The sequence below is a fragment of the Cheilinus undulatus genome, linkage group 2 (assembly GCF_018320785.1).
Source record: "Cheilinus undulatus linkage group 2, ASM1832078v1, whole genome shotgun sequence".
NCBI lineage: Eukaryota > Metazoa > Chordata > Actinopteri > Labriformes > Labridae > Cheilinus > Cheilinus undulatus.
In genome coordinates this window covers 1,566,118-1,590,116 of record NC_054866.1, presented here as the reverse complement: position 1 = coordinate 1,590,116, position 23,999 = coordinate 1,566,118, and the positions used below count along the sequence as shown (strand labels likewise).

The 23,999-nt window shown below is 38.8% G+C and overlaps 1 protein-coding gene across 4 annotated transcripts in view; it reads left to right on the top strand.

Moving 5' to 3' along the window:
* LOC121518202 (clathrin heavy chain 1-like) overlaps positions 1-23,999 on the top strand; it is a 106,987-nt gene that overhangs the window by 59,495 nt on the left and 23,493 nt on the right. For all 4 annotated transcript variants that reach the window (XM_041800462.1, XM_041800470.1, XM_041800478.1 and 1 more), the window contains 16 exons: positions 2,832-2,984; positions 3,171-3,293; positions 3,594-3,731; positions 6,032-6,196; positions 6,366-6,546; positions 6,661-6,824; positions 6,948-7,073; positions 12,302-12,444; positions 15,685-15,919; positions 16,091-16,213; positions 16,354-16,499; positions 16,707-16,890; positions 17,038-17,230; positions 17,382-17,539; positions 23,527-23,691; positions 23,822-23,929. In XM_041800462.1, coding sequence (XP_041656396.1) covers positions 2,832-2,984; positions 3,171-3,293; positions 3,594-3,731; positions 6,032-6,196; positions 6,366-6,546; positions 6,661-6,824; positions 6,948-7,073; positions 12,302-12,444; positions 15,685-15,919; positions 16,091-16,213; positions 16,354-16,499; positions 16,707-16,890; positions 17,038-17,230; positions 17,382-17,539; positions 23,527-23,691; positions 23,822-23,929 — 2,505 coding nt within the window. The remainder of the gene's footprint in view (positions 1-2,831; positions 2,985-3,170; positions 3,294-3,593; positions 3,732-6,031; positions 6,197-6,365; positions 6,547-6,660; positions 6,825-6,947; positions 7,074-12,301; positions 12,445-15,684; positions 15,920-16,090; positions 16,214-16,353; positions 16,500-16,706; positions 16,891-17,037; positions 17,231-17,381; positions 17,540-23,526; positions 23,692-23,821; positions 23,930-23,999) is intronic.

The following is a 23,999-nucleotide window of genomic DNA, read 5'->3' as shown; positions in this document are numbered from 1 at the left end:
AACAAGCCAGCATGCTAATTAGCATGATTTATCAATGTGCTACCAGAATTCTTCTGCAACAGAAATTAAGAAAACATAAAGAAATCTAAAACAAACTAAAAGTAAATGACTTACGCTTAGCTGCACGCACAGATAACACTGAAATTAGAGGTGAACAGGCAGTGAAAACCTCAGGAGCAGTCAGAAGTTTTATTCTCAAGGTCCTGATTAAAGTTGGGTCCTGAATCAGCTGTCTATAACTATACCTGCATTAAACGTCCACCAAGGGGCGCTGTTATGCCTGAACATAACTGAATTTTACAAGGAAATAGCTGGCCTTTTTAACACTTGTTGTGATCACATTTCTCATAAAAACCATTAACAGGTACATTAATCTGTTCCTCACTTCCAACCATGAAAGATTGTCATGCATTTAAGGACATTTGTTCTCAACCCATAAGAAAGAGCCACACGTGCTGCTTTATTCTGGACCAGTTGAAGTTTTCTTATAACTAAACAATAATCTAAATGTGACAGAACCAAAGCTTGGATTTCTTGTTTTACCACTCTGTGTATTTGTTTATTTCATTATGTTTTATATATCATAACTCTTAGTCGTTTGACTTTATCCACATAATTTCTTAAGCTAAGTGTGCATTTAATTTCTCAATTGGTTGATTCAGCCAGATAAATAGTAGATTCATCAGCATTCAATCGAAATATGAACATTTTTTAATACCAAAGGTGTCTTTAGTAAAAACTGAATACAGAAGCGGCCGAAAGCCGCTTGTTTGAGCGTGTTTCACTTTTTTAAAAAAGGACTTACTTCCATCAAACTACACCATTGACTTCCTATCACTTAGAAAACTTTAACCCATAATTACACAGAAGGAGAATACAGGTGCTTTCATTTTTTCAGTAATAAATCATGATCTAAAATATCAAAAGCTGCAGAAAAATCTAGAAACACTGCTCCAACAATTATCCTGTTCACTGTCCTTATGCCAATCATCTACTATCTGTGGCAGTGGAGTATTTCTCTGTATGCATGTGGATATCATTAAATAAATTATTATTGGAAAAATGAAACTCAACCTGTTCATAGACAATTCTCTCCATTATTTTACTTAAAAATGTTAATAAAGTCATAGGTCGGCTATCTGTGTCAAAAAACTGCAACTTTTTTGTTTTTTGGTATGGGCACAATTTTTGCTATTTTCCATGCTTTTGGACACTTATTCTCACAAACACTTTGATTGATATTATGTTCTACCATCGGAAATAACTGAATTTATTGGCTTAAATAGTTTAGCATCAAGATTATCAGCTCCAGGCTGAAGATCAGGCAAATTTTTCATGGGTGCATCCCACATCCTCAGCTCTACTGCTCATCCCACAAATGCATGTTCCTTATAAATGTGGCACCTTGGGAAAGGGTAGTAAACAGGCTTGATTTATTGCCAAGAAGCATTGTTAGAAGAAAGACAAAGTCTACCAAACACTAATTCTGTCACTTTTATTCTACTTTTATACGTATCACAGTGACATGAGCAGGTGACATTGAGTCAGTTTTCTGTCTGCTTTTTTTAAGTGTCGGACTGAAGGAGGAGATTGCTCTGTCCAGGCAGTTGTCTGTCACAGATCACTCTGTATCGCTACTTTTATATACCCACCCTTAGTCTGGTAGTTTGAGCCATCTGTGGCATAGTTTTTTTTCCCCCTGAGTTCACTACAACACAATGCCTGTGTTTAAACTAGTAATGAACTAGTCAAATAAGAGTATCGCAACTATGTTAGTGATGATATCATTACCAAATAACTGCCCACCACTCATCATGACTACATTATTTTATACCCAGTGAATTAGTTTCTGATCATAGTCATGTTAAAGAGTTTTTATCTGTTCATAATAGTGTTGATTCACGTAGGCAGGTATCTTAAAGTTTTTGTGGCTCTACATTTGCTCTAATCCAGTGGTTCTCAGCCTTGGGGTTGCGACCCACATGGGGGTCGTGAGGCACTGAGAGGGGGTCTCCAGTTGCCCTAAAAAAACTGAGAATATTTTTTGAATTACACTGTTGCCACCTACACCAATTTTGTCAGTTTTTTTACCCTATTTCACCATTTTTTCACCACCAGTTTTAACACATTTTTACCATTTTACACCTATTTTTGTCAGTTTTAAACTCTTTCCACCACTTTTTTCTGCCTATTTTTGCCACTTCTAAACGAATTCTTGCCACTTAAGCTTAATGTTGCCTATGCTGACTCATTATTGGTACTATTAACCCCTTTTAACCAGTTTTTACACCCAAATTTTCCCATGTTAACCCCATTTCACCATTTGATATGCCCATTTTGCTTTTTTAACCAATTTCTGCCAATATCTACCTATTTTTCCTTCTCAGTTAACCCTTTTTTGCTAGTTTATATTAATTTTTCATCCCATTTCACCAAATTTCCACCCGTTTTTGCCAATTTAAACCCACTTCAGCCACATTTTATCTCCTTTTTACCACTTTTTTTTACCCATTTTTGCCCCTTTACCCCATTTTTACCTTTTTTGCCATTTTTATCCAGTTTTTGCCACTTCTAACCCATTTCTGCTACTTTTAAAATCCAACTTCACCACCTTTTCAGACATTTTTTTGCCATTATTAACCCATGTTAGCTATTTTAAAAACATTTTATTCCTTTCTTTAACAGAAGGGATTTACATTTTTAAGAAGGCTTTTTACTGCACAAATGATTAAGAAAAGAGATTTGTTTCTTTTTCTTTGTATGATTTAATTGAAAGTGTGAGAGGGTGTATATATATTTATGTGTGCATATGTGTTTGTGTGTGTTTCCAGCTGGAGTGTTCTGAGGAGCTTGGAGACTTGGTGAAGTCTGTGGATCCTACTCTTGCCCTTAGTGTCTACCTAAGAGCCAACGTTCCAAATAAGGTTATTCAGTGCTTTGCTGAGACTGGACAGTTCCAGAAGATTGTCCTCTATGCCAAGAAGGTTTGTGGAAAAGCACCTTTTCCATTCCTTTGTTAAACTAGATAGTAAAAAAAAACATTTTGGTACAGAGAGGAGAAAATGAATGAATATGATGCATCAAAAAGCTATTGTTGATTGTTTAAATCTCTGTTCAGCTGTTGTTTACGTTTTTCTAGGTGGTTTCATTGTGGCTATGTTTTCCTGTAGGTGGGTTACACTCCAGACTGGATTTTCTTGTTGAGGAACGTAATGAGGATCAGTCCAGAACAGGGTCTCCAGTTTTCCCAGATGCTGGTTCAGGATGAAGAGCCACTTGCTGACATTACACAGGTGAAAACCAAACCTTCACTCTTTATTTCTACATTACAAACAAGAGCTATACTTCAGTCACTAGCTGGTTGTTTGTACAGCTTACAGAGCCTAACAGTAGAGTAAGGCGAAGTAGCTTTTCACTAACTGAATCAGTGACAGCTTTGGTTTCAAAAGACTCATCTTGTGACACAGAACTTATAACTTAAAAGCAGGACTGTGCAATGATTGCTATCTAATAGCCGGTTACCTAGAAAATAAAAGCTTCTATTTTATAAGAGAGATTGAAGATCATTTATTATTCATCTTTTGTGTTCTTAGATTGTTGATGTGTTCATGGAGTACAACCTGATCCAGCAGTGCACATCTTTCTTACTTGATGCCTTGAAGAACAACAGACCTACGGAAGGTCAACTCCAGACACGTCTGCTGGAAATGAATTTAGTCCACGCACCACAGGTACATAAAAAAATCACAAATCCAGATAAGGTTTCAGTGGCAGGCTATAAATTTAAATGCCAGAATGAACACAGTTGCCCAGAACAGAACAGAATGCCTACATTGCCATTATTAAGGCTCATTATGGTCTACGCACATATGAAAATAGATCCGTCAATACAACAGTCTGTGCCGTCACACTGACGTGCATCTGTTATGTTTGAGTGGACATTAAAAAAAACAAATCCACTAGAGGATGCCGTCTTTCACGGAGCTCTTTTGAAGCTGATCTGTCCTCTGCCCAGGTGAGCTAACATCACCGATACGTTTGTATTTTCTGATAACCCACTCAATATTCCGAGAAATTTTCTCTGAAAACTCGAGTAAGTTCCCCCTTTTTTCAAATGATTCTTCTTTGTTGTGTTTTGCTTTCCTGGGCTGAACTGTTGGCTGCATTGCTCAACACTGACCTATGAGTGGTGGTGGTATTGCAACGTTTGGTCTGTATCTGTGAGCTTTGAGAGTACAGACAGAACAGTCCGTCTGTATCCGTGTCACAGGCAGAGCATAATGAGCCTTAAGCTCAGCAGACAATGAAATCGTGACTACTACTCAATCTGGTGTAAAGATGACAGAAAGATCACGGGACAATTTACATCCTCGTAGGTTTTTCATCCTTACATGTCTAACTTTTTCTTTGACTGGACCCAGAAAATGTTTCATTTTTCCCATTACAAAGTTTCGTGTTAACAAAGTCAAAGCATTTCTGAAATTTCTTTGTATCATGTCTTCACTTTACAAAACCGGTGGTGATGTGACACTGACTGCCTCTCGGATGAGCAGGGTTCAGCTGCTGGCTTGAAGACCCTTCAAACTACAGTTCTCAAGAACATTCCTATTATTCAGATTTGTTTGTAGTTTTCCATCTTTAACTATTTGATCAAGCTTTACCCCGAATTTCCAGATACAGCGTGTACGCCGCAGAACGCTGGTGAATTGAAGCTGTGGAGCACTTTGTTCCCTCTCTAGTCTATCAGAGCATTTCCATAGCCGGCGCTCTAGACCGGCAGCGGCGCATGCCTGGAGCGGCACTTCGCTCCGCTTCGTTTCAGATATGCTGCAGGTCTATTTCTGCGCCAGCCGCTGCCAAACCTTGTAAATTCACTGTCGTTCAGAAAGCACCAACCATGGAAGTCACAAGTGTAGAACATCCGGTTCTTTCAAAATAAAACACAATGCACAGACTCCTGATCGTAAATCATCGCTTTACCAACATTACGTCTCATCCTGCAGCGAGAGCGAAGGGTCACCGAGAGGTCAGTGGGTCATGAAGCTACAATGGCACCATTGACGAGGAAAGTTAAATTTGGGGTATATTTAGCCAAAGAATTTTGCATAAAACCACAGATCTTTTAAGCAAACATTAACCTTTTAACTTCCTAATGTACTCACTCAATGGAGGAAGCAATAATATCATGGACTTAAACTGGAAAGGATGATAAGTTAACTCCAAAAGGTAAAATAGTCCGCTGTTGACATGCTATTCCTGCGTGAACTCACAGTTCTCCCATGATCTCTTCTTGCTGATCAGGGCCTGCACGCCGCTGCACAGCGCTCTAGACTCACTTCCAGTGGGCAAGGTCGCTCGCCTTTCGGTCAGAGCAGACCCGCAGTGCTTCATGTGCGGCACGCACGCCATATATGGAAATTCAGGGTTAGGGTCTGACCACACCTCTTCAGAAAACAGCCATGTACAACTAACTCCATTGTGCCTGGTAAAGACAACAGATCAACTCAGCTAAAAACATCACGGAATCAATTTAAGCATATATTCAGCACAAAAATAAGGATTTACACAATGTCTGTACGAGTATCATAACAGTATGACTCTTTAGTGCTTTTCATAAGAATTAAATATTTTGTCAGTGATTAGAACTGATTAGATTTTGGGAGTGATCTGGATCACCGTCTGGATCCAGGAATTTTTTAAAGGATTCTTTACTATTGGGAGATAGGGCTAATGGCGGAGGTCTGCTCTCCCCAAGAGCAGTAACATTTAGAAGAACAAACTGGGTCAAAATGAAACATCATATGTACGGTATAAGTAGGCTTATCTATACTGATGTTTAACCACCTGAACATTTAAATTAGTTTTATTTTCATTACTTTCAGTAAGCCCTTTATTCATCATAGGGAGGATCCCTCATCATGGAATGCATCATCTTGGATTTTTGCATCTTGCATGTTTGAACAGTAACACAGAAGGGACAGAATAACAGATAGGCGTCTGTCTGTTGTGTCTCATTATTCATGTCTTTCAGGTTGCAGATGCTATCCTGGGAAATCAGATGTTCACCCACTATGATCGTGCTCATGTTGCACAGCTGTGTGAGAAGGCTGGTCTCCTGCAGAGGGCACTGGAGCATTATACTGATCTCTATGACATTAAGCGTGCTGTCGTGCACACACATCTTCTCAACCCAGAGGTACTACATATGCCAAGGAACACACAAAAAAATACTAACCCTTCTGTCAGTTGATAAAATGTCCATCATCTTTTGGTCTTCTTATTTAGAAAATACACATATGCATGGTCATCTATTGGTATTTCTGTACTTTATTTGCCTTTAATCAATGTGGGGGCTTTGTCCACAGTGGTTGGTGAATTTCTTCGGCTCCTTGTCTGTGGAGGACTCTCTAGAGTGCCTGAGGGCAATGCTTTCGGCAAACATCCGACAGAACCTGCAGATCTGTGTCCAGGTCGCCTCCAAGTATCATGAGCAACTTTCTACACAGTCCCTCACTGAACTTTTTGAGTCATTCAAGAGCTTTGAGGGTAACATGGGAACATAAGTGTTACACAGTCTGCCTTCCATGTCTATCTAGAGAAAAGAGCTGATTTTATTAGTAGTTGGATCTCCCGGTGACTTCAAGTTTCACTGTCTTTCAGGTTTGTTCTACTTTTTGGGATCTATTGTGAACTTTAGCCAAGACCCAGAAGTCCACTTCAAATATATCCAGGCTGCCTGCAAGACAGGCCAGATCAAAGAAGTGGAGAGAATCTGCAGAGAGAGCAACTGCTATGACCCTGAACGTGTGAAGAACTTTCTGAAGGTAAGACCAGTGCAGACTCAACACAGATTATAATTACCCTGCCTTCCTGACTCCAGTTACCGAGGGCATTGTTTCAAAGAGCCAACATTTGTTAGCAGATTTCCATGTTCTCTTTTTTCTTAGGAAGCCAAGCTCACTGACCAGTTGCCTTTGATCATTGTATGTGACCGCTTTGATTTTGTCCACGATCTGGTTCTGTACCTCTACCGGAATAGTCTGCAGAAGTACATCGAGATCTATGTGCAGAAGGTACTGTATTCCTGCCTAACCAAATCTCTATTCACATGTAGAACCTGTACACAGAGTTTTGAAAATGACATGTTCTGATTCCCCTTTTCAGTACATTTTTAGTAAAGCTGTATGACTAATAATAAATCATCAGGCTGTGGTATGTGCAGGACAAACATTCTGTGTGGGCGGCAAATAACAGAACATCATCCTCACACTGATTAACCAGCTCATAGTTTTCTATCAATAATTTGTCGTCTGTATTAACAGATATCTGCCCCAAAGTGCAGCCAACTAACAATTATAGAGCAGCAATGCTAATTTGTGAAAATCAGCTTGATGCTGTGTCCTGAAAGAGAATATGTAAACTCCCTGACTATATGAAAGCTTGACTTTTGACTTTTTACAAATCTTCATCATGATGTTATTTTGGGAAACTCTAAGTCATAGGGCTGAACATGAAAAAAATATCTTACTGTGCCAGATCCAAACCCTGGCTACCTGTGTACATGAGGCACGGCCTACTCACTAGGCCAGGGGTGTCAAACTCAAGGCCCAGGGGCCAAATCCAGCCTGTGGAACAGTTAAATTCGGCCCACAAGATGATCTCATATTTCTGTTCTAACTGGCCCATAAGTCTGAGGTCTGCAGATTTCCTCAAGTATAAAAATGTGAACTTATCCTGATGATTTAAGATATCCTTAAGTCACAAAACATGAAGAAGTAAGGAGTAAAAATATTTAGATAAGAAGTCAGGAATGTGGGAAAAGAAATTAATTTGTATTTTAATTTCATATTTCTCAAACTTTTCAAACTTTTTATCTCGTACTTTGAGCATTTCGACTCATGATTTTGACTTCTCATTTAAAATTTTGAGCTCTATTCATGATTCTAATTCGAATATTTTGACCTTTTAACCAATTATTTTGTATTTCTCTCATATTTTCAATTCCAGACATTGACTTCATAATCCCATAGTTTGACCTTTTAGATTCACAATATAAAATTTCGAATCATTTTTTGACTTTTAATTTTATGATTACAAATTTTATTAGATAGTTTAACTTTTAAACTCATGATTTTAGCTTTCTTTCTAATATATTTGCCATTAAATAAACATTTTTTTAAATTCAATTTCATGTTTTGACATTTTTAATGCATAAATTTTATTTTCTCAGGTTGTAAGCCTTTAAACTTATCTTTTTTAACTTTTTAAATGACAGTTTCTGGTTAAAAAAGTGACCCTGTTAAGCCCTCAGGTTATACCTGAATCCAGAATCTGGAGTTTGACACCCCTGCGCTAGGCCGTCTGCACCCCTTATTATGATTATTTTGACTGATATTGCAAATACTATATGAATTGTTGTATTGAAGGAAAGGATAATTTTTATGTTATTCTCATTTTGATCAAGAAAAACATACAAAAATAAGGAAAGTAGGAAAAAAAAAAATATATATATATAATATACAGTTGAAACCAGAAGTTTACATACACTATATAAAAAGGCACATAAACTTTTTTCTCATCGTCTAACATTAAATCAGATTAAACTTTTCCTGTTTTTGGTCAATTAGGATTACCAAAATTATTTCTATTTGCTAAATGCCAGAATAATGAGAAAGATAATTTTTTAGACATTTTTTTATTATTTTCTTGAGAGTCAGAAGTTTACATACATTTCATTAGTATTTGGTAGCATTGCCTTTAAACTGTATGACTTGGGTCAAACGTTTTGGACATGCTTCCACAAGCTTCTCACAATACTTTGCAGGAATTTTGGCCCATTCCTCCTGGCAGAACTGGTGTAACTGAGCCAAGTTTGTAGGCCGCCTTGCTCGCACATGCCTTTTCAGCTCTGCCCATACATTTTCAGTGGGATTGAGATCAGGGCTTTGTGATGGCCACTCCAAAACATTGACTTTGTTATCCTTAAGCCACTTTGTTACCAGTTTGGCAGTATGCTTAGGGTCATTGTCCATTTGGAAAACCCATTTGCACCCAAGCTTTAACTTCCTGGCTGATGTCTTGAGATGTTGCTTCAGTATTTCCACATAATGTTCTTTCCTCATGATGCCATCTATTTTGTGAAGTGCATCAGTCCCTCCTGCAGCAAAACAACCCCACAACATGATGCTGCCACCCCCATGTTTCACAGTTGGGATGGTGTTCTCAGGCTTGCAAGCTTCCCCCTTTTTTCTCCAAATGTAACGATGATCATTATGGCCAAAAAGTTCAATTTTAGTTTGGTCAGACCACAGAACATGTCTCCAAAAATTAAGGTCTTTGTCCCTGTGTGCATTTGCAAACTGTAATCTGGCTTTTTTATGTTTCTTTTGGAGTAATGGCTTCTTCCTGGGAGAGTGGCCTTTCAGCCCATGTTGGTACAGGACTCGTTTGACTGTTGATAATGACACACTCTTACCAGCTTCAGCCAGCATCTTCACAAGGTCTTTTGCTTTTGTTCTTGGGTTGAGATGCACTTTTCGGGCCAAAGCACGTTCATCTCTGGGACCCGTCTCCTTCCTGAGCGGTATGATGGCTGGACATTCCCATGGTGTTTATACTTGCGTATAATTGTTTGAACAGATGAACGTGGCACCTTCAGACATCTGGAAATTGCACCCAAGGATGAACCAGACTTGAGGAAGTCCACAATTCTCTTCCTGATATCTTGGCTGATTTCTTTTGATTTTCCCATGATGTTACACAAAGAAGCAGTGTGTTTCAGGTGTGCCTTAAAATACATCCACAGGTGTACCTCTAATTAACTCAAATGTTGTCAATAAACCTATCAGAGGCTTCCAAAGACATGACATCATCATCTGGGCTTTCCCAAATTGTTTAAAGGCATAGTAGTAGTGTATGTAAACTTCTGACTCTCAAGAAAATAATTAAAAATTGTCTAAAAAGTTATCTCACTCATTATTCTGGAATTTAGCAAATAGAAATAATTTTGGTAATCCTGATTGACCAAAAACAGGAAAAGTTTAATCTGATTTAATGTTAGATGGTGAGAAAAAAAGTTTATGTGCCTTTATATATAGTGTATGTAAACTTCTGGTTTCAACTGTGTATATATATATATATATACTGTATATATATTAAACTGGTATTTTAAAACCATTTTTGGTTAAAGATATATTTCACCTTTGAAAATACCAGCAGGACATATTGTGATTTAATCTCACTTTAGATTGATTGTGCATCTTTGGTTAACTGCAAGTAAAGCCAAGATGGGGCTTAGGGCTGTGCTTACAAAACTAACCTGTATTCTAGCACTGAGATTCAAATATTTGAACAGGCATTACTCCAGGATGTTATGGACCAAGTGAAAGAGAGGTTTGGGGCCTCAACAGGGTGCACTGAATAGAGCCGATGACACTATGGGAGTGCGTCCAGTTAGAGAGTCACGGAGGCAGTTCAGGATTTATATGGGCTGTTCTTTGGAGGAACGTGGTTCTGTAATTACAATGCAACAGTATATGGCGTGTTAATAAATTATTAACACACACATGAAACTGCATAAGTGATAACACGAAGCATGATATTCATTTAATGCAAATATAATGATCATAGACAATAAACAACATATCCAATTAACAAGAGGAAATGATAACAGCATAAATCAGGACATAAATGCCTTTGATCATAAATCAGATCACAGAGCAGAAATATCAACATAAGCTAACAGCAATATAAATCAGGAGCGCATAGCTAGTTTAGCCAGCATGCGCAAGCTAACGACCAACTTAACTAACTGAAGAAACTATAACAGAGGAATATTTACATATATAAACAAAATAATAATTTCCATGATGCAATAACTTTAGTTATGACATAAATCAGCCACTGCTTACATTTCCCATGTACACACATCTTCCATGCAACAGGAGAGAAACACACACAGCTCCGCAGCCGATGGATGTGCAACACACACTGCTCAGACATGCAGCAGAAAAAAACTCAGCTAAACTCCGCTCCTCTTAAAGGGCCAGTAACAACATAACTTGGAGTGAAACTAAACACTTAATATTAACAAGGCTTTCCTACACCAAGTAGGAAAGTACTTCTGCTGTTTTCTGCCAACATCTCTCTTTTCCAGTCTGTTATCAGTTTCATCATAAAGGCAGGGATGTTGTTGTCAGAGCTTGACTGACCTTTCTTTTGTGCCATAGTTCCATCTTGCATTTCTAACTTTGTTGTTCTTCGTTTGTTATGTGACTTTATCACTTGAAGAGCACTCTGTGATCTCATTGGTCAACTTCACTGACCTGCTGGAAAAAAAGTCCTAAAGGCAGAAAGAAAAATCAAACATGCTGTAAATGTTATACATACCAGGAGGTCGAAATTAGGGCTGAAACATTTTGGAAAATGATCTTATTGTGATTTTCTTCCCCCCAATATTGCATTTGTGATTTGATGTGCAATTATTCCTAAAGTTTCTTTTATTCCTAAACAAGGACTGAACAATTCTTAAAAAATTATGCATTCTGATTATTTTGACTCGTATTGCAAATTGAATATGAATTACTGCATTGAAGGGTTTGTGTCATTCTTACATTTAATAAGAAAAAAGTGCAAAAATGAAGAAGATAGGATTTTCGCAGACTACTAAAAAAAATGGCACCTGAATGATTGCATTATATGTCATGCATAACATCTCTGCTGCAAAAAAAGTTTAAAACTGGAATTGACTCAAACTTCAGGTCAAAGAAACATTTGAAAATTGCAGCAGGCCATATTGTGATTTAATCTAATTTTCGATTCATTACCCAGCCCTAGTGGAAAGGTGTGCGATTTTTGACCGTGGTTGTTGTTCACATGACTCACTACTTGGGGTAAAGAGACAAACAATGTTTTTGAAAGGTTCTGAATTCCTGCGACAGTCAGGACAGGCTGTAATCTTCCTAAAATGTGTACTAGGTTGAAAGCTAACATCTAGTTTTGCTAGAATAACCAGGAACCTGGTGTCCATTCCCAGAAACTTCTGGGATTTTTGCTAAGCCTGATGGCATTAGCTCAATGGTTATAGAATTCAGAGAATATTACAGTGTAACATTAAACGTCAGCTGCATGGAAATGTACTGTTGGTGAAATCAAACATCCAGAATAACTGCAAACTCAATCCTATATCATCCTGACTCTTTACCCATGTACTGTACATATGTCTGCCACTCTTGATTGAAAATTCAACTTTTGTTTTATGGTTTGTCAACAGAACTAAAACAAAGTGACTGTGTTATTCCAGGTGAACCCCAGCCGTCTCCCTGTTGTCATTGGAGGACTTTTGGATGTGGATTGTGCAGAGGATGTGATTAAGAACCTGATCATGGTGGTTAGAGGGCAGTTCTCCACGGACGAACTAGTGGCAGAAGTGGAGAAAAGAAATAGGTACAAAAGACCAAGGCTTTCACACTTTTAGTTCCTTTTTGTTCTGATTCAGATGATAAATTATGGACTGTTGCATTTTTTTCCCTTGGGTCCTTTGTGTTCACATCGCTTCAGTATTGTAAAGCAGACCCAAGCACATGCCACTGAAGGGCTGTTTTTACACCAGTACGTCCCAGCTTGCTCCCACTGCATAGCTAAACAAATGCCATGCTTACTGGTCATACTTTTCAATGTGGGACATTCGCTAAGTTACTCCAGATACCCTGCAAACAAAATAAGTTGTGGCTTGACTTCAAGCATCAAAAAATACTGTTGTCTCAGGCCTTGAGTTTTGGTGTGGTAATCACACTCAAAATATTCCTTTTGAGCAGATTTATGTTTTTTCATGAACAATCCTAAGGGAACACTTAATAGAACCAGAGAATTCTAAAGTCTGAAAAATCTGCTGTTATTGCTGTAATACTACTGTTTTGATATATGTCTATAATGTAATACTGTAAAAATAATCTCATCCGTTATAGATTGGGGGATTAGGCCTACTTCTTAGATGATTTTTCCCATGCTAACTTTTTGTTAATAATCTTGTTTGCGTGAGGAAAGGGCTTATAGAAATAACAAGGGTTAATTTTAAACATAATTTTGATATGGAAAACAATAAAATACAGTATAATTCCTCATGATAAAATTATGACAATCCCAGTCATGTCAATCAGACATTAGAAACTGAAATAACGTTGTGAAAAGTTGATATAAGAATGATCATACCACGACTTATAACATGCATTTTATTTTAAAACTGCATGCATGTTAAAAGTGTGTCACACCCTCATCACGCCATGTCTTATTAATACAATTCCAACAACAGCAACAAAATAATAATGACAACACACCGTGTTCCACATTATTATGCAAATGACATTTTTCTCTCATTTTCCTAAATATTAATGCTAATGACAGAATATTTTTCAAATCATCAGCTGTTAGCACATAATTCAAATGTTTTTGAACAAACTTCATAATGATAACCATTTTTTTTTTAAAATAAAAACCTCAAGATGCACTGTTCCACATTATTATGCAAAACAGAGTTTTAAAAGATTTTATTGGTTATAAAGAACTGAAAATGGCCATTTGTTGAGTTTGCAGCATTAGGAGGTCATATTTACTGAAATCAAAGCTATTTCAATCAAAAACATCTTAACATGCCAAGTTCCATGTTAACATAGGAGCCCTTCTTTGATATCACCTTCACTATTCTTGCATCCATTGAACTTGTGAGTTTTTGCAGAGTTTCTGCTTGAATTTCTTTGCAGGATGTCAGAATATCCTCCCAGAGCTGCTGTTTTGATGTGAACTGCCTCCCACCCTCATAGATCTTTAGCTTGAGGATGCTCCAAAGGTTCTCAGTAGGGTTGAGGTCAGAGGAGGATGGGGGCCACACCATGAGTTTCTCTCCTTTTATGCCCATAGCAGCCAATCACACAGAGGGATTCTTCACAGCATGAGATGGTGCATTGTCATGCATGAAGAAAATTTTGATACAGAAGGCACTGTTCTTCTTTTTGTACCATGGAAGAAAGTGGTCAGTCAGAAACTCTAGATACTTTGCCGAGGTCATTTGCACACCTTCAGGGACCCTAAAGGGGTCTACCAGCTCTCTCCTCATGATTCCGGCCCAAACATGACTCCGCCCCCTCCTTGCTGATGTCCCGGCCTCATTGGGACATGGTGGCCATCCACCAACCATCCACTACTCCTCCATCTGGACCATCCAGGGTTGCATGGCACTCATCAGTCAACAAGACTGTTTGAAAATGAGTCTTCATGTATTTCTGGGCCCACTGCACTGCCTTTATCTGCAGGAACCCATCTGTGCTCTGAATCAGACACCAATGTCTTCACAGTACGATGATCACGATTAAATTTTCATGAAATATCTAATGTTTTCATTCCTTGTCCATGCTTAATAATATGGAACAGTGCATTTTGAGGTTATTATTTTAAAAATAATGGTTATCATTATGAGGTTTGTTCAAAAACATTTGAATTATGTTGTAACGGCTGATGACTTGAAAATTATTCTGACTGTCATTTGCATTAATATTTAGGAAAATGAGAGAAAAATGTCAGTTGCTTAATAATGTGGAACGTGGTGTAGAGGTGGTTAGCTAAACATAATTTCTCTGTCATTATCACTACTCATCACTAATCATCACTACTCTAAAGATTAAAAGAAATCTGTCAAAGTTTTCTGTTATCTTCAGATAAGTTATTTTCTCCTGAAATTGTTTTCGTGGTCCTTTTTTTTACACAAGCTTCAGCAGTAATGGACACACACCTTGTGTAGAGTGTGTGTGTGTGTGGGGGGGTGTGTGGGGGTGGGTGTGTGTGTGGGTGTGTGTGTGTGTGTGTCAGACATCAAACTGGGCGACTATTAGTGACTATAGCTTCATTGTGCAGACTCAAAGCAGCGAGGAGGTGGGGGTGTAAGCGATGGTTCAAACAGGTCTAGATAGAAGTGCAAAGTAGTCATACAAAGAAAGAAAATAATGCTCATAATTAAAAAAACACATAAACAAAAATAAAAATTCCAGTGCATGCAAGTGTCACATGTAACAATTTGATTTATGTATCCAATAAGGAGTGGGAGGAAGTACACACTTATTTAATCCCACCCCTTTTCCATAATTCACTAATTTGCAATTATCAAAATTAGAAATTCATTACAGATTTTATTTCCTTTGTCAAATATATATTCATATGTATTTATGCTTATATACACATACCTACACAAACTGAATTTCTTTTTCTAAGTATTAAATCTGAAATATTGAATATTTAATCCTTGCCATGATCACTGGTGCTGTTTCTTCACTAGCTACCACGTAGACTGAAAGTGCTGTGGCAGTCATGTGGGCAGTCCCCATTAAAATGGACTACTAATGGGAGCTGTAAGACTTTTTTCACCTCGACAAGAAATCTTGTGATGTTTCAGTCTTGCAAGACCTTGTGGTAGAAGATCTCATCCCACCCCTACCAAACAAAAAAGACCAAGGGGAACACCCCTGTTTCAGATCAGCCTCTCCAAAGATCCCGATCTGAAAGCACCCTGATCACTATTTGTATCACAATTCATGATTTGTTAGTGTAGAATCACCCTTTGTGCCTGAATGTGGATCAGTATATTTTCTTCAAGGCTTGTTGATGTTCTGTAAAATTCCTGACTGTTTCTATCTCCAGATTAAAGCTGCTGCTGCCATGGTTGGAGGCTCGTATTCATGAAGGGTGTGAGGAACCTGCTACCCACAATGCTCTGGCCAAGATCTACATTGACAGCAACAACAACCCTGAACGCTTCTTGAGGGAAAACCCTTACTATGACAGCCGTGTGGTTGGCAAGTACTGTGAGAAGCGAGATCCTCATCTGGCCTGTGTGGCCTATGAAAGAGGACAGTGTGATCAGGAACTGATCCATGTGAGTTTGAGCTGAAATCATGTTGTGTTGAAGAAAAGTCAACAGAGTTTCGATCATTTTCTTTATGCGTTTCATGAAAATAGAATATGTTTAATCATTTGTTTGCTTGTTTTGTTGTTCTAATGTTCTTACATCCTCACTTCTCAACTAAAATTGTGTAATATGTGTCAGGTATGCAATGAGAACTCATTGTTCAAGAGTCTCTCCCGGTACCTTGTACGCCGCAAAAACCCTGAGCTGTGGGCAGTTGTGCTGCTGGAGACCAACAATTATAGAAGGCCACTTATTGACCAGGTCAGTGCCCTGGGTGTCGCTTTAAACAGATTATTCCACACTTAATGATTTAATATATAATACAGTCATACAGCTGTTGACACAAACAGCTGGGTTTGCCTGCAATGTCAGCTGAAGTCCATTGTCCCTCTCTGCTGTAGGTCGTCCAGACAGCACTGTCTGAGACCCAGGACCCTGAGGAGGTGTCTGTCACAGTTAAGGCTTTCATGACTGCCGACCTCCCAAACGAGCTCATTGAGCTTCTGGAAAAGATTGTTCTGGATAACTCTGTCTTTAGTGAGCACAGGTAAGAGAGATTTTAGGTCATCTTTAATTCCAAATATGTTTTGTAAATAATGCTTTTGTAGTCTCAAACGTTAACTTTCATATGGCCGTCTGTTAGTTGATTGGACCCTTTGAAGAGAAGCTCTATAAAATCACTCCTATTTTATTTCATGGCCATATAGAAAACAATTCCCTCGCTATGACTGTCCTCCTTTGTTTTTCATTTCAGAAACCTCCAGAATCTGCTTATTCTGACAGCTATTAAAGCTGATCGCACACGTGTTATGGAGTACATCAACCGCCTGGACAACTATGATGCCCCGGACATTGCTAACATCGCCATCAGCAATGAGCTGTTTGAGGAAGCCTTTGCTATTTTTCGAAAATTTGATGTCAACACCTCTGCTGTGCAGGTTAGCTAATTAATGCTTAAAAAGTGGATGCACATTTTTTATACCCAGCATAATTTTAAGGAATCATTCTTAACCCCAGACTTTAATGGCAGCCTCAATTATTGGTCTTAATAAACTGTGACTTGAATGTTGTCTAATTTTGTCCAGGTTCTAATTGAGCACATTGGTAATCTGGACAGAGCCTATGAGTTTGCTGAGCGCTGCAATGAGCCTCCAGTGTGGAGTCAGCTGGCCAAAGCCCAGCTCCAGAAGGGCCTGGTCAAAGAAGCTATTGACTCTTACATCAAGGCTGATGACCCCTCTGCTTATATGGAGGTGGGACAAGCTGCTGCCCAAGGCGGTAAGATGAAATAATGTTATTTACTCATTTAGTGTGTGGATTTGTTATTGAGGTTGTTTCAAACCATTTATTGTTTACTTAGTTTGTAGGGAAAAAAAATTAAATTGTGTTATGCAACACTGCGTTTATCAAAGTTGTTTGGTGTGTTCAGGAAACTGGGAGGACCTGGTGAAGTTTCTGCTGATGGCTCGTAAAAAGGCCCGTGAGTCCTATGTCGAAACAGAGTTGATCTTTGCCCTGGCGAAGACCAACCGCCTGGCTGAACTGGAAGAGTTTATCAATGGACCCAATAATGCTCACATTCAGCAGGTAACTTAAACCACACTGTTCAGGGATACAGGTCTTCAAAATGATCTTTGATTCCAAATTTTCTGACCTGAAAATCTGACATCAGATGGACTATCCATGAGTGTTTCCCTCACATCGAGTATGGGGCAGCCCACCCAGGTAGTCTATAGTAATAACCACCTAAGTAAACAAACAGGCCATTATTTATTATTGCTCTATTTTATTTGTGTATGATTGCTAAGGCTGGCCACACACTCGACCATTTTAGATTCCTAAACAATTTAAAAAACGTGGGAGACCACTGACATCAGGACAAATTCAGACGATTTTTCGTCTTAAAATCTTCTGAGCGCACACAGCAGACGACTCAGCCAGATTGTCAGGCCACTGAGACCACACACTTGCTGATCTGCCAGGGACCACGTGTGATGATGTGACTTCACCAAATTCCCCAAAAGTCGGGGGGCGAAGACTGCTGAGATATGGGGTCATTTTTGGCAACATGTGGAACTGAAATACAGTAGATGACAAAATAATCATGCATGTCCTAGGCTTCATTTTCTTTTTGTGCATGGATGCCACTTTTTTATGTCTTGTGCAGTACATGTATCAGAGTGCTGCATTGTTTTAAGTTGTTTAAAGTTGTTAAAAAATTTAATAAAAATTTGAATTACCAGAGAGGATGACCAGAGAGAAGGCTTCAGCTGATGTAGATCTGTCAGTCCGGCCCAGAGGTTAGGCTAGACTTTTCTGCTCTCTTTGACCCACAGGGCCATAAGGATTCTGTAATACCATTTTACAGTCTGTCATTTTAATTTTCTCTTTAATAATAGAAATATTATTCAATATGACTTTAGTAGCATTCAATTGAGAAAGCCCCCTTTCTAAAATTATATTTCATAAAAAGAACAATCTTTGAAGTTATGCATTTTTGTTGTTTTTTTAAAGATTTATTTTGGCCTTTTTGTGCCTTTGTTGACAGAGAGGACAGTGAATAGAATCAGAAACAGGGACGAGAGAGCCGGAGAGAGACATGCAGGAAAGGGCCACAGGCCAGATTTGAACCCCGGCCGCCTGCGTACATGGGGCGCGACTTTAACCACTAGGCCACCTGCACACAGGGGTTATGCATTTTTTAATAGCATTGAGAACACAGCAGCACAGCGTTTACTCTTCATGTCATTTTTTACTGGAACAGTGGAGCACAAGCCCCGTCTTCCATGAAGCAACTAGGAACCAAGCCACTTCAGATATCACTCACTGTTTTGAGAATATGTTTAATATCAAGGTGTAGCTGTTTGAGGTCCATAGCCAATAAAAAGTTGTTAAAAGGCTGCACTGTAGAGCCCTCAGCTTTTTGTCTGCTCCACAGGATTTCTGATCATTATCGTTTACGCAACGTCCACATCTGCACAACTTTAGTCCATTCTTGTCTAATGTTCAGATTTCCAAACACTGCATTCAATTTAAAGAATTATAATAATGAAACAAGAAAGGACATGATGTCATAATTAGGGCCCGAGCACCGAGTGGTGAGAGGACCTAATTGTTTTTGCTCAAGACATGTAATTTTCCGTCATTACGTTGACTTTTGAGGCCCTTAACATATCTGAATTTGCGGGAAATTTTGCATGTGCATCCGGTCTCCCGAAAATTTTGATATTTTCTGGGTCTCCAACATGAAAATTCAGAATTGCAAAAATAGCGCCCCCTACCAATTTTCAAAGTTGGAGCGTCCTCCTTTGACTTTGTCGTAGATTAATCAAATTTTGTGTGCAGGTGTGGCTTGGGGAGATCTGCAAAAAAGCCTCTTGGGCCCACACTCTAACTCCAACAGGAAATCCGCCATTTTGAATAAATTAGCGAAAATTGGGGTATTTTTGGCCTTTTCCAGGGGTCATATCTGGGTTAACTCCGCTGAGGGATTTCATCCGATCGACTTGTACTGTGGCCAAGAGGTAGATGAGACATGGATGATGAAAAGTTATTTGGGGTTTTCTCATTAGTCGAAAGGTATGGCCGTGGCGAGCCCTCAAATTTGCATAAGATTCTGGTAAACAGGAAGTAGTTTATTACTCAGCCGTGCATTGCCCGATTGGACTCATATAGCTCAGATATATCGACGGTCATGGCCTGCACCCATTCATATGGTCAGATTTTATACAGATCAAAGCGCCACCTAGTGGTGACAGGAAATGTCAAGGTTTATGGTACAAGCTACAGTTAAAAAACTATCCAAGATATCCACTTCAAATTTGTGTAAAGAGGGACTTAGGAAGTGCATTTAGCTTCGTGAAAAATAAAATTGACTTTTCGTCAGAGGGCGTGGCCTCTATGGGGTGACAAAGGTCAAGAGTCGCCATTTTGTCTCATCAAAAATATTTAAACAGTCATAACTCTAGTATACATGATCATATTTGAGACAGATTTCATGTGCTTGGTAACAGCCCAGGCCAGAACACATCCATACTTGAAATTTTGAAAAATTGTACAGCGCCACCCTCTGGTAACAGAAAGTCATTACTCCTGAATTTCACGTTGCAGAACCTACATGGTTGGGCAGGTCATTCTGAAAATTCACTGAGGCTGTCACAAGGAGTTGGCCTTACACATATACAATGGTCAAAGATCTACGTTAAAGGGTGGGGCCATGGCGATTTTTTGTTCGCCATGAAAGAGGAAGTAGATTTTTCAAATGGTTATAAGACACCTAGAGCAATGAAAATTGACAAAAAAAAATCTCATTGGCATTCCAAGATAATTGATGTTCATTTAATAAGTAGGTGTGGCCTATTGGCTCAATGGCGCCCCCTAGAACATTTCAAAAATTCGGCCCCCCCCCAGCTGGTTTAACCCAGGCTCATGAATGTCGGTGTTCATATCAGGTCATCATCAGACCTACAAAAAAGCTATTTGGACCCATGCTGAAATCTCAACAGGAAGTCTACTTGCTTCATTGGATGAAACAGGAAGTAGAGTTCTCAGGGACTTGTGATATGTGTAGAGCAACAAAATTTGACAAAAACATTCTCATTAGCATGCTGAGATAATTAATGTGATGTTTTTAGGTGGGCGTGGCCTATTGGCTCAATGGCACCCCCTAGAACATTTAAAAAATTCAGCCCCCCCAGCAGGTTTGACCTAGGATTTCGAAACGTGTGGGCATGTCAGGACACAGAAAAAATCCTCTTGGACCCATATCGTAAGTCAAACAGGAAGTCGGCCATTTTGAATTTTTTTGTAGAACGAGCCATATTTTAGGAGTTGTATTTGAACAAACTTGTCCTAGGGCGTTCATCCAAACTACTTGATCTTTGGTGGAGAGCAAGAAGAGATGTCTTAGGTCAAAAGTTGACCGGGGCTTTCTCATTAGTCAAAAGGCGTGGCCATGGCGGCCCCTTAAATTGAAATGCTTCATCATGTGATAAAAGTGGCTGGTGCTCACTAAAAAATTTCCATTTATTACAAGATTGGCCAAATCCTGCTGAAATTAGCCCAGGGACATCCCTCAAGGTTGGTATTATTGAAATTTGAAGATCAAGAGTCCTTACCTAAAATGGTGTGGCGGTGACAATTTTTCATTTGCCATGTAACAGGAAGTAGAATTATCTAGTGCTTACAAAACTTGTAAAGCCATGAAACTTGGCAGGAAAATACTCAGTAGCAACATGAGATGATTGATAATATAATTTTTGGTGGGTGTGGCTTTTAGGCTCAGTGGCACCCCCTACAATTTTTTGAAAATTCAACCCCTGCAGCAGGTTTAACCCAGGATTTTGAAAATTCTTGAGCTTATACATCATTTTAAGTTCTACAAAAAGGCCTCTTTGACTCATGCCGCAAAACAAACAGGAAGTCCGCCATTTTGATTTTTGTGGTCGAAAAGCAGCACATAGCAGACTTCACAATTTTCAAAATTCCTCATGAGGAATTCATCCAAACACCATCATGTTAGGGATATTGTAAGAAGACATGTCAAAGTTGAAAATTTCATTAGAAATTTTTCATTACTCAAAGGGGCGTGGCCATGGAGAATTTTTCCTCCCCATGAAAAGGAAGTAGAATTATCCTAGGCTTACAAAACTTACGAAGCCATGAAACTTGGCAGAAAAATACCAAATTAGGAAATGAGAAGATTGATAGGATGATTATTGGTGGGTGTGGCTATTTGGCTCAGTGGCGCCCCCTACAATATTTCAAAAAATCAGCCCCTGCAGTTCATATTACCTAGGTGTTTGAAAATGCTTCAGCATATCTGTCATATCAGGATCTCTTGGTCCCAAATTGTAAAACAAAAGCAAGTTTATTTTTGTCATTTTCCATGTTGAACTGTTCAAAACTCTGTCCTGTCTTAATGGAACCAAAATTAAGGCTATGCTGCCATCTTTTGATGATACACAGCACTGCACCATATTTAAGGACAGGGTCCAAACAGCAAACAACACATTAAAAAGTATACTTCTGTCTATCCATGAATATAAGGAAAATTGCTAAAATGAGATAAGATATAAAAGCACTGAATAAAATAATGAAACAAATATGTACGTATCTGTATCTCTGTATTTTATGCATCTATATCTGTTTATTTCACAAATCTGTTGCCGTGGCAAAACATTAAAAGTCATGAAAAAAAAGATGGGGGTAACTAAAAGAACTGGAAAAATATCTTCAAAAATGAATGATTTAGAGAGAGCAACAGTCTGAATATAAAAGATTTAGTTTTATTATAAAGTGTCTGTAGTCAAGATCTTTTAGACTGTGGTCAGTAGTTCCATGTATGCATAGACAATTCTGAATCCTGCGTTTCAATCGTGTCACCATGTCAATCCAAACCCTCTTTTTACAGCTACAGGATTGTATAATATAAAGGTCAAAACCTTCACTGACACACCAGATGGCAGCAAAGACCATGCTTTTGTAACTGTGAGGCTCTGAAGGGTCAAAGTGATGGGAAGACATTGGGGTATCAACTACAGGTGGATGTATTTGACTGGGACAACCTTTAATAAAATAAAAACTTTAAACTTAAGATGAAATTTATTGTTCTGATTATCAAATGGGATTTTTGCTTGGTCTGGTTGTCTGCTGTATACTCCTTGAGTTTTGATCATAGAGTGACAAGAAGGATACTGTTGGAATCTGAGGAGTCTCAGCTTGTGTCGCAGGCATGAAATATAAAATACTGAGGGTGCTTGATTTGCAGTAAAGTACTGTTTGTATCTGTCTGTTTATCCATAAATACATGGTAAAAAAAAATCTGAGAGGAGATATCAAAGCATTGAGGATAATAATGAAACAAACTTGTACACATCTGTATTCTCCCCTCTATCTACCACACTGATGATTGCAACAATCTGAGAACAGTTAATGCTTTCAGCCACTCAGTCATTTTTCTCCTGTGGAGCGAGCGTGAACAAGAGGAAGAGGGAGTGAGGCTGCAAGCATGCAAAAGAGAAAGAGAGAGAGAGCAACTGAGCCAAGCAGAGCAGAAAGAGGAGCTGTGAGCTGACAATCCAGTGATTTGTTCATTTTTTGGAGCTGCTTTCCAAACTTTCAGGGCTCATGCCTCATGCTCATTTGGTTTTACTGCCAAAGTAATGGCAAGCTCTGGAAATTAATGAGGGGGATCACCTTCTGTTTCTGTTAAACTGTAAGTGTTGCAAACCCACATACCCCATGGGTCAGCACGCTCTGTTGCTGGCACTCAATGGTTGCCATACACCCGTGGTCGCAGCACATCCCAACGTGCATGGGTTGCAAGGGCCCGTCATCGCTGCTTGCAGCTTTAATTTTAATTAGTTTTGTAGGAGCGCTATACAGTTTTAGTTAGTTTTAGTTTTTTTTCTTAAAGCTTAGTTTTAATTTAGTTTAAGTTAACTAAAATGATTTTAGAATTTAATTTGAGTTATTTAGTTAGTTGTAGTTAGCTATAACAACCTTGGTCCCACTCAGTTATCTGACAGCTGTTTACAGTTGATTGCAGATTATTTACAGTGCTCTTCTTTCAGGTTGGTGACCGCTGCTATGATGATAAGATGTACGAGGCAGCTAAACTTCTGTACAACAATGTGTCCAACTTCGGGCGTTTGGCCTCCACTCTGGTGCACCTGGGAGAATACCAGGCAGCTGTGGATGGAGCTCGCAAGGCTAACAGTACCCGCACCTGGAAAGAGGTGAGGAAAGAGTATACAGTTGGATTTATCTTAAAAGAGCAGCAGAAGCAATACCATAATTTTCTTTGTTTACTGTGTGTACTGGCCACACATCTATACTAACTATTCACATGATTAAACTCTCTCTTAGGTGTGTTTTGCATGTGTGGATGGGAAAGAGTTCCGCCTTGCCCAAATGTGTGGCCTGCATATTGTAGTCCATGCAGATGAACTCGAGGAACTCATCAACTACTACCAGGTAACTGGGGTTAGTGGTGAAAAAAGCGGCCTAACTGGTATTACTTTGATCTCATCTAAAAAATAATGCT